Source organism: Hibiscus syriacus, unplaced genomic scaffold (assembly GCF_006381635.1).
Source record: "Hibiscus syriacus cultivar Baekdansim isolate YM2019G1 unplaced genomic scaffold, ASM638163v2 tig00111718_pilon, whole genome shotgun sequence".
Lineage (NCBI taxonomy): Eukaryota > Viridiplantae > Streptophyta > Magnoliopsida > Malvales > Malvaceae > Hibiscus > Hibiscus syriacus.
This window is the reverse complement of record NW_024063161.1, coordinates 67,674-78,985: the sequence shown is the minus strand read 5'-3', so window position 1 is coordinate 78,985 and position 11,312 is coordinate 67,674. Positions and strand designations below refer to the sequence as shown.

General features: G+C 30.6%; 2 protein-coding genes across 2 annotated transcripts; both read left to right on the top strand.

The window, feature by feature from the left end:
• The first annotated feature begins 490 nt into the window (after positions 1–490).
• LOC120168251 lies at positions 491–1,683 on the top strand. The gene has a single exon (XM_039177037.1). The coding sequence runs from the start codon at positions 523–525 to the stop codon at positions 1,567–1,569; it is 1,047 nt and encodes a 348-aa protein (XP_039032968.1). The 5' UTR covers positions 491–522; the 3' UTR covers positions 1,570–1,683.
• A 7,923-nt stretch (positions 1,684–9,606) lies between these two features.
• Positions 9,607–10,910, top strand: LOC120168272 (protein MIZU-KUSSEI 1-like). Its single transcript, XM_039177057.1, has one exon. It carries the CDS (start codon positions 9,996–9,998, stop codon positions 10,689–10,691), a length of 696 nt encoding a protein of 231 aa, XP_039032988.1. The 5' UTR covers positions 9,607–9,995; the 3' UTR covers positions 10,692–10,910.
• Positions 10,911–11,312: the final 402 nt, after the last annotated feature.

Genomic DNA, 11,312 nt, shown 5'->3' with positions numbered 1-11,312 from the left:
TTTCACAATGTTATAGTAACATCCAACCAATCTGAAAGATGTCCATCACCTAAACTACTGCTTTCATTTAAGTTATTTCCCATTTAATTTCGGGTCTATCTGAAAGTGTTCCCTTATGAATTTCCAGGGTTGGTTAAACTCATACGAGACACTTGGGCATGATATAAAAAAACAAGGAAGAGAAATCCATCTGTTTATCTATTCGTGATGTACAAATATACTTCCATGTCAACTTCTGCTTCACGGAGAATTCAAAAAGTGGTGCGTCACCATGACCAATTTTATATAGCGATCTTCTTTATCCAAGAGATCGGTATACAAATAAACAAACCTTTGCTGGCCGTGGGATTTAAGAATCAAATAGTGAAAAATTAGTCAAAGAAATAGCTTGGTATTAAAAGGCGGCTACTTGGTCAAAAAGAAAACTCCTTTGCTCTCTCTCAACCATTTCCCCTGCTTTTTGTGTATATATAATTTAGCATTTCCCACTTTTTGACTGTGGGAGCTTTAGAAGGAAAGAAAATGGAAGTGGTGATACCAGCTATGGATTTTGATTTCAACAGCGCTAGATCATCTCCTCGTTCGACTGCTCCTTGTACGCCTACACGAGTTGGTGGTGGTGGCTGCTTCTTCAGTGCGCCGACGAGTCCCGCGAGACTGTCCGAGTTTTATCGCGAATTTGATAGATTTTCAATGATGGGTGATAGGCAATGCAGCAGAAGAAGCAATTCTTTGGCGATTCCTTTTGATTGGGAAGAAAAACCAGGTACACCGAAATCACCAAGAGTAGAGGAAGAAGATGATTTTGCTTTTGATTTTAGTGAGGCCTTGGAGAAAACATCCCTGTCAGCTGAACAACTGTTTGACGGAGGGAAAATCAAGCCCTTGAAGCCACCACCTCGGTTACAGGTAGAAGAGTACAACCAGAAAAACCCACTTTTATCATCCCCAAGGTCGCCGAAATCACCATTATCCCAAGGCAAAAAGTTCATCCGTGAAGCTTTTTCACCGAGAAAGAAAAAAGACCGCGACCCTTTCGAAACTGCTATTGAAACCAGTCGAAATCAAACAGACGAGCTCAGAAGAGGAAGAGAAAGAGAAAGAGTTGAAGATTTATCCAAGAATTCAAGCCGTAGGGCAACAAGGGCACTTTCTCCTTACAGAGTCTCGACTTATCCCTGGGAGGAAGAAGAAGAAAAACAAAAGCAAAACGAAAGCACCATCAGCAAGCCATCGTCATTGAATTCAAAGCCTTCAGTTTCTTCAAATAAGGTTTCTTCCAGAAAATGGAGATTAAGGGATTTCTTCTTGTTTAGAAGCGCATCCGAGGGACATGCAACAGATAAAGACCGATTCAGGAAATACTCGTCAAGTTTCTTCAAGAAACCCCAAGATAATTCGAAATCCAGGGATGTCGGCTCTGTAGCGGGTGGATCTGGTAGAAAAGTGTCGGCTCATGAGGTGCATTACGCACCGAACGAAGCAGTATCTGAGAACATGAAGAAGAAAACTTTCTTGCCATACAAACACGGTATTTTGGGAAGACTAGCGTTAAATCCTAGATTCTAAACATTTAACAAGTTCATCAAATCATCATTGGCCGTTAAGCAAGTGATTTCATTTGTTTGTTGTAAAAATTATCCATCAATCTCTTTGTACCTATAAAATGCAGGAATCGTATGAAGAATCAATCACCAGTTATTTGAGATCAATATAATTTTGTTTGGCATGCTCATCTATAGGGTAAAAGATCCCCCGCTACTGCAATTCTCCATTATTATAAGCAGAGGTCTAAATGTGATAAAATAAATACCCACCAACGCGTGTTTATCATCCTCATTAGAGCCCACCAGTGATGATAAATACCAATAAAAAACAACATATGTGATGAAAAATTCATTAGTAATGTGTCCCTTGTTTACGTACTGCATTTTATGTTTTATTATATACTCCAATTGCTAATAAATAAAAGATAGGGTAAATTTTTAAGAAAGAGTGGCATCCTCTATTTCCTCCAGTTTATAGTCAAGTGGTGATATTAGCGTTAATCCAACAATGTCAGTGTTAAAAGAATTATTGTTATTCTTTAAAGTCTCCAGTTCGAACCAGAAATACTAAGGTGCGAGTGTTCAATATTAAATGATTAAGAGTTATTTTTCAAAGATTATGACTTTTACTTACCCCATATTAATAAAAAATGATGATATTAATTTAAAGCTTAATTATAAAATAAGTGTCTAAATTATATTGTTTTTCTCGAATAGGTGACTAAATTATTTTTTAAATGATCTTGGTGTCTAACATTACAATCGTTACCACTTTAGATGCCCGAACCATAAATATCGTAAATTTCCTTTGTTAAGTGGCATGTGTCACATTTTGGTAATTTTAAAAAAAATATTTAAATTAAAAAAACTAAAATTATATTTAAAAACAAACACAAAATTTTCAAAATAGCCCATAAACTTTAAAAACCTTTATTTCAACCCCTAAATTCACGTTGACCGCTGTCGTTTGTGACCTTACCTCCCCTGGTGATCAATACCCCTATGAAATCGCGACCGATTGATGGTCAATCGATGTTTTGTACCTCGCGAACCTTATGATAAAAATCACGATCCCACACGATTCCGATAGCCAATGACGACAACTATAACGACATATGATTTGGAGGATGGTAGGGAGTATGTTGATGACAGTGGTCATGGCTGAAAAGGGCAGAGATAATAGGTTATGGTTAGAGATTTAGGGTTTTAGGGATTTGTTTTTTTAATTTAAGAGAAATTAGGATTTTTTATAAATATAATAATATTTTAATTTAATAAATAAATAAATTTTAAAATTACCATAATGTGACATGTGTCACTTAACGGTGAAAATTAACGACGTTTATGGCCCAAGTACCTAAAGTAGTAACATTTGTAATGTTATGTAATAGATCATTCAAAAATAGTTTAGGCGTCTATTCATGAAAAGCGGTATAGTTTGAGCATTTATTTTATAATTAAACCTTAATTTAAATATAAATTAAGTTATTCCAGAACTCGTTAATTAAATTGAAACTGTAATGACCTCCTTTACTTCAATTTTATGGTTTAATTATTTTATTATTTAAACAAAGTCTCCATAAAATGGATTAAAAAGTAATGTTAAGTTTGATTTTGAAATAAATAATTAACTGAAAATAAAATTACATGAATAGTTTGGTGACTGAATACATAATTTCTCCTATTCTAGATATCACATGTCCATTTTTTAGCCTTACTAGTAACAATGGAGACTAATCTGAAAAAAACTTAAAGAACTGAACTAGAAAAAGAAAAATATACTTCGGGGACTAATTCATACATTAATCCTAAAAAGAAACGAGAATATATTATCGATCCACTATATTGATTAAACTTTGAGACCGGAAATGGCTTAAAAATAAACTTGGGCTGGGCCCAATAGTCCATTAGTTGTTTTGTTTTGACATATTCGAGTCTTCGGTGTTTCTAGTTAATATGGACTCCTTTATACAATATTAAACTATCAATAATTCTTTAAATATTTAAGGGTAAAATAAAAAAAAAATGGTCCATCGACTATAGGGTATTATTTTATTGAGTTCTTCAATTATTAAAAGCTACAAAATGGTCACTTGACTATTTATTATATTTCAAACTCGTCATTTTTCGTTAAAAAGTTGACAGTTGTCTGAGCTGAACGTTAACATGATAACTGAAATATGATAGTTGTTTGAGATTTTAGGATCATATTTTATCATGTCATAGTCAATAGGTTAACTTTAAACTCAGAATGTCGTTATTTTTTAATGTAAAATGATAAGTTTAGAACATAATGAATAGTTGGGTGATCATTTTATAACTTTTAATAGTCGAATGACTCAATAAAATAACACTTCATAGTTAAATGATCATTTTCTAACTTTTAAAAGTCAAATGACCTAAAAGAACAATATCTTATAGTCGAGATACCATTTGTATTTTTATCCAATATTTAATTGGGTTTAAACGAATTCAAAATTATAATTTTCGAAAATACCGATTATATTGATGTATATATTATAAAGGTAAACTATATCATTGACCACTCAATTATGTAATCTTTTTACTTTTGCCATCAATCTTTTAATTTCATCAATCAGACCACTTAACTATTTAAACGTGTTCGATCAAGTCACTAGCCGTTAATGGTTGATGAAAATGCTGACATGGCCGTTAAATAAATTGGTGTAATTATATATTTAGTCCTTAATGTTTATATATTCTATCAATTTAGTCCTAATTTAAATTTAATTTAATAAATTTAATCCTCTAATCATTTTATGACATTTGTCACAACACAATTGAAAGGTGTTTTTAAATTTAATTATTTTATTTTCCACCTAATCATATGGTTACCTGTGTCACCATCGGATTGGATGGAAAATTGAGAGTAGAAGAAAAACCACCGGAGTGCGGGTTAGAGAAATCAAACCTGGTCAAAGTTGGTTAATAAGATAATGCACAAACCACCCAGCTAAGAGCACTGCTTATTTCAAAATGCAACATGTAATATATAAGATATTATAATGAATGAGAAAAAAATTAAAAAAAAAAAGTAATAATCTCATATATATATATATATATATAATTCAATTTATTTTTTAACAAATATATAAAATTATTTGATAAAATTAACAACAAATATATATGTATATATATAATCATTAAATTCACTTTTGTAACTTAAGTAATAATTTTAATTTTCTTACTAATGATTATATGTATATAAATTAATTTATTTCTATTATAATATTTATAAAATTATTTTAAAAAATTTAACTCAAAATTATTTAAAATTTAAATTATTTGATAAATTTTAACAACAACACTATTTATATATATATAATCATTAAATTATTTTTAAATTAAACAACAATTCTTCTTTTTTAACTTTTTTCTCATTCATTACAATATCTTATATATTATATGTTATATTTTAATACTAAGCATTGCTTCTGGATTGGTGGTTTAGGCGTTTGCTAAGTATCCAACTTTGTCTAGGTTCAATTCCTCTAACCTCCTCTATCGGGGTTTTCTTCTACTCTCAATTTTCCAATAAAATAATTAAATTTTAAAAATACCTTTCAATCATGTTGTGACACATGTCACAATATAACCTTTAACAGCCACGTCAGTATTTCTGTCAACCATTAATGATTAGTGGCTTGATTGAATATATTTAAATAATTAAATTTGATTGACAAAATTAAAAGTTTGATGACAAAAGTTAAATGACTACATAATTGAGTGGTCAATGATATAATTTATCCTATTATAAAATAAGATGCTCTCCAATCTTTACCAATATCTATTGTCGGCCAGCCATGCATACCAAAAGCACATCCAAATCTAGACCCTTATGGCTTATATAAAAGCAATTTCTACTTTATCCGTCTCTCTACATTTTAGGCTAAAGAGTATATGAAGTCCTCGCAATTTTTAAAATTATTTAATTTTTATATTTTTATATGATTTTTACATTTAACGTGATCTTCAAACTTAGAAAACACATCAAATTTGACTCTTTAATCAACAATTTCAATCGTTGATCATTACGGTATTAATGTGACATTTTATAATATTGATGTAATAATTCAAAATAACTAATGATGTGACTGATGATGTGACAGACAAGCTAAATTTATTTTTTATTGAGTTCCAATATCAAATTAGATTTTTTTTTTCTAAAAGTTTATGGACTTATTTGATTATTTAGGAAAAAATAAAATTTTTTATTTAAAATATAAAAATATTTATCAAAAATAAATATAAAATATCAAAAATAAAAATGAAAAATTAAATTATTAAAAATTAAAATATATTATTATATTTTACCTAAAAATTAACTTGATTTTTATTTATATAAACATGAATTTGTCCATCGAACATAAATTTTATTTTATATATTTACTTCTAATTATATCAAAATCTAAATGCCTTTCTAATTCGATTTCACTAAAATTTTATAGAATTGAATTAAATAAGTAATATAAAGTCTTATAAAAATAAATTTTCAAAATTATAAAATTAAAATTTATGTACAAATTATCATAAAATATATAATTAGAAAAGTATTCGAAAAATAATTATACAATTAAAAAGAACATTTTAGTGAATATAAATAAAATATAAAAATTAAAATATAAACATTAAAATTTTTGTACCAAAAATATATATATAACTTTTTCAGTAATTTAATTTTTATTTTTAATATTTTAATATTTTATTTTTTTATAGTTTAAATTAAAAATTTAATATGTTTTTTTTTCTGAAAAATAAGCCCATGAATTTTATAAAAAAAATCAATTTTCACCTTCAAATAGATCAAAAAATTAATTTAGTTTATCAACCACGCCACCAATCATGGTGGATTACCGCGTCAACAACATGAAGTGCTACGTCAATACTGTAATGATCAACGATAAAAACTGTTGGTTAAATGATCACATTTAGGTGGTGTTTGTTTTTGAAGAGATAAAAGGTCTGCAGTCTGCGGACCACATCTGCAAACATCTGCAGCAGAAGAGGTAGACCAAAAGTCTGCAATATGCAAGAAGAAAATTGTTTGTTTTTTAACGTCTGGCTAAAATAAACTGAAATATAAAATAAATTGATTTTTTAAACTTAAAAGAGTTTTGCAATACTTAAATTTAAATAATTTTAGTTTTATAATACTGAAATTTAAATAATCCATACAAATACAATAATAATTTTTTTTAAATAAATCAATCCATATTTTAAAATAAATCAATCCATAATTTAAAATAAATAAATTCATATTTTAAAATAAATCAATCCATATTTTAAAATAAATCAATCCATATTTTAAAATAAATCAATCTATATTTTAAAATAAATCAATCTATATTTTAAAACAAATCAATCCATATTTTAAAATAAATCAATCTATTTTAAAATAAATCAATTCATATTTTAAAATAAATCAATGCATATTTTAAAATAAAATTTTTCATATTTTAAAATAAATCAATTCATATTTTAAAATAAATCAATCTATATTTTAAAATAAATTTTAAAATAGATTTAAATGATTTTAATTTTCTCGCAGACCTTTGAAGATCTTTGAAGATATAAAACCATGTCTGCACCAAGAAGAGCTCGCGCAGACGTTTGAAGAGCTTCTGTCTTCTAAAAAACAAACGGTCTGCGAAGCCTAATGTCTGCGCGTGATCTGCGCGGCGCAAACATAAGAGGTTTGAAGAGGTTGCACAGTGAAAACAAACTAAGCCTTAATCTGTTTTCTAAGTTTAAGGGACACATTACATGTAAAAAAAAAAGAGAGACATGTTGATTTTTTAAAAAAAGTACGAGGAGACTTCACATGCCCTTTTACTTAATTTTCATCAAGGTTAATTTAGGCCATAAATAAGATGGAGTTCAATGTAAAAATAAATTTCAATTAAACTATAGGATTTTTTTTCTATATTATATTTCTAAGAATAAATCATATAATGTTTATGTTAACTGAATTTTAAATTCATGTTCATATTTATTTATTTGTTTTTATTCATTTTAAATAAATGTATAATATTTTTCACCCCTAGTTTTAATTAGTTTAGTTCTTATTTTCTTTTTACGTTCTTCTTGGCTCTCAACTTCTATTTTCTATCAAATTGTCTCAAGTATAATATAATACTAATGGCATTTTATCTTTATTTAAATATTGATGTTACTTATTTTTTTATCATGTTATTAAATATTTAAAAATATATTAAAATCTATATAAAAAATTGATAACAACATTTTAATAAAGACATAATTGTTTTTAAATTTTAGATAACGTATTAATAATAAAATAGTTGTCGTCAACTTAAAGATTTTTTCTTCTTCTCTAAACTATATCAATAATTTTTTTTTACTTTGATAGTCAAACTGTTTTTTTTTACAAAAACGAAGTAAATACGCTGTGTTATTGAGAGTGAAGGGAATCAAACCCAACCCTATGGATGAAGGGATTGGTGTTTATTAGGTTAAAAAAATATTACATTTTAACGGAAATTCATATTTAAATTATTTTAATGACAATCTTCCAATTCAAGGAAGTCAATTATTTAAATCTTTAACCACAAAGCATAGGAATATTCTTGTTATATTAAAAGCTACTAAAATTTCCTTAAAAAATTATTAAATTTATATTAGCAGTTTTAGGTCATCTTACTTCAAAGTGTTTAGGGATTGGACCAAAACATTGATATAATTTCAATATTTAACCAAAGCCTTGGAGTCTAGGCTGTAACATCATATTCAAATGAAGATGGATATGTTATAGAAGTAGTGCATTTCTACAGTTAATGTAGATGATTATGTTATAGAACTAGTGCATTTATGATTATGTCATAGAAGTAGTGCATTTCTAGTGTTAATGAAGATGGTTATGTTAAGCTTTCTACCTAACAATGCATGATTAACTAGCTAGTTTAATGGAGGTTTTTTAGATGTAGTTTGATAGAGTTGGGACCAAACCACACACACTTGTTACATATTAACTGTAATGATATAAAATACCCAACCAAAAAGGAGGGGGGGTCGGGAAAAACAGCACCAGATTTAAATCATCTGGTTCTGAGAATTAAGCCTGCAAAAATACGAATATATGCAGCATATAGACTTCCCTTTTAGCGTTTCAGTGCGATTTGCTTCCAACAAATGCTTCAAAAGCTTTTGTCTGGTGCCAACTATTTAGTCCTTTCCTGAACCTCAAATTAAACATATCATTAAGAACAAAGTAGTTTAAATTTTCACAGAGCTCAACTGTAGGGCCTCCTTTCCTTTTCTGGGTCCATCAACTACAGTGACAGGTTTCAGTTCTTAACAAAGAAGCGAGTGATGGCAAATAAAGGTAGAAGAGCCACTAGTTACGTAGAACTTGAAGCAAAGTGAGAGGGTCCCATGATTGGCGCAATAATTACATGGCGGGCATTCTGATTTAGAATCATTTCCCTATTACTTTATTCCATTTGAAAATCAAACTTCCTGATTTGGATACAATCATATCAAACTCGATTCACACAGTCTAAACAAAAAAATAGAAACAAATCACATATGGGACTTGGGAAGTAACTACAAGTAATGAACATCATTTTCAAATGATTTATCACGCCTGAAACACGTCTTATCTATCATTTCAGCTTAGCTTTATTGATAATGGTCTTTTTTATGATTCATCTTCAAACAGTCTCAAGTATTTTACTAGTGTTGTAATTGAAGTCATTGGATCAACTCTAATCAGTTTAGTTGTAAGCCAGAAAGGGGTGCACTTTTACTACAAAAACATTATCATTATTACATTAAGAAACAAAAAAATGAAGGAATTTTCGAGAGGGCATCATTATTCATCTATGTTTCAGTTGTACTGCTGCATGAAATGCATCTATCAAATGAGACCATGGTTCCTATCAAAATAAAAAAGGATAAAAGAAACTGAGGGACAAACAAAAAGGGGGGGGGGGTGAAATTGAGCTAATGCGGCTCAACAAATTAGTGAAGAGTTAGTGATGGGGTTTGGGAAAACCATAAATCAAGTGATGTTGATGCCCTATGTAATGATCAGAGATGCACATGCTAGAAAACCCAAAAATACCATACTCTTTTTTTTATCATCCCATTTCTCCCCCACAACTTGTGGTCCGACCTCCCTTTCTTATCGTAGTCAAGTTCAACCCCCTCTGTTTTCCATCACTAAACTTGGTCACATCAACCTTCAATCTCATTTTCTTTTCCCCTGTTATCTTAACCAACTAGTAGGCTCTCTTCTGTTCCCTTCCCCACCTCAAAGATTCCGAGGACAATCAAATCCAAGTGACCAGCCACCTACCTCACTCCTTTTATTTCCCTCTATGTAGTTTACCCCTTGAAGTTCAACTCAGAATAGCTTCCTTCTAGCTTCTTGATTTGGTTATTGCTTCAAAGTTCAAACAAAGTCCAATAATGCCAACGGTTCACTCTAGTCCATATTTGCAAATGGACAATCCGGCGATACTGTCTTTTCTCCGGCCTACTCCAGGAGAGAAGCCCCTTAAGTCTAGTAGTGGAGGCCTCATGCGTATGTTCAAGCTTTTCCCCATGCTAACCTCGGGCTGCAAGATGGATGCGCTGTTGGGTAGGCCTAGGAAGCCTTTGCTCAAGGATAGTGCCACCACAGGTACGATTTTCGGGTATCGTAAAGGCAGAGTTTGCTTAGCAATACAGGACGATCCCCATTGCGTGCCCATGTTTGTCATCGAGCTACCGATGCTCACCAGCTTACTTCAAAAGGAAATGGCGTCTGATATCATCAGAATAGCTCTAGAGAGTGGAACCAAGACTCACAAGAAGCAGCTGCTGGAAGAGTTTGTGTGGGCGGTGTACTGTAATGGAAGAAAAGTGGGATACTCCATCAGGAGGAAACAATTGTCCGACGATGAACTTCACGTTATGCAGCTCCTGCGAGGCGTGTCGATGGGTGCCGGGGTTCTTCCCAGCCCGAATGAGAAGGAAACGGTGACATCCGACGGGGAATTGACTTATATGAGAGCAAGATTTGAGAGGGTAGTCGGATCAAAGGACACGGAAGCATTGTACATGATTAATCTAGATGGTGCACCTGGGCCAGAACTGAGTATTTTCTTTGTCAGAGCTCGTTAGAAATTTGTGTTACTTGTACACGAGCACCATGAAAACCCTTTTTCTCTAATGTTTTTCACTTGTTAATGATGGAAAGAAACAGATCACCATGGCTATACTGTGTTCAATATCCCATGGTTGAAGCTAGCTCATAGTTTTGCGATACATGCCAAAACCTAAATTAGCTGCTCTGTCACTTTCATGTAATTGAATGCCAATGTCCTGTTTCTGCCTTGAGAATAAGATTGAATGCCAACATACCAAGTTCCCTTTGTCTCCAACTGCACAATGAACATATATATATATATATATATATATATATATATTTCATTAATGACCCTTTTTTTTAAAAAAAAAAAATCTGATTCAACAGCTGCGAATTCTGCAGATAAATGCATTAAGTAAACATCTCAAGATTGAGTTTTGAAGATTATCATACACTAAAACATAACCCAACAAATGAAAAGGGTATATTAGGTTAATATAGTGGAAAGCAAACACCCAGACATTAGCTTTAAGGTTAAAGCAATTCACAAATAGAGTATTGTGTGGTGGCTGAGATTCTGAGCATTCACTTTCATAGGCACAAATTCTTGCCACCAATAAGTCTCAGCTTGCCCTTCATTTGCCAAACATATATGT

What these genes read in the sequence shown, in the direction of transcription:
- LOC120168251 (XM_039177037.1), top strand. Translation starts at nt 523, where the DNA reads ATGGAAGTGGTGATACCAGCTATGGATTTTGATTTCAACAGCGCTAGA.
- LOC120168272 (XM_039177057.1), top strand. Translation starts at nt 9,996, where the DNA reads ATGCCAACGGTTCACTCTAGTCCATATTTGCAAATGGACAATCCGGCG.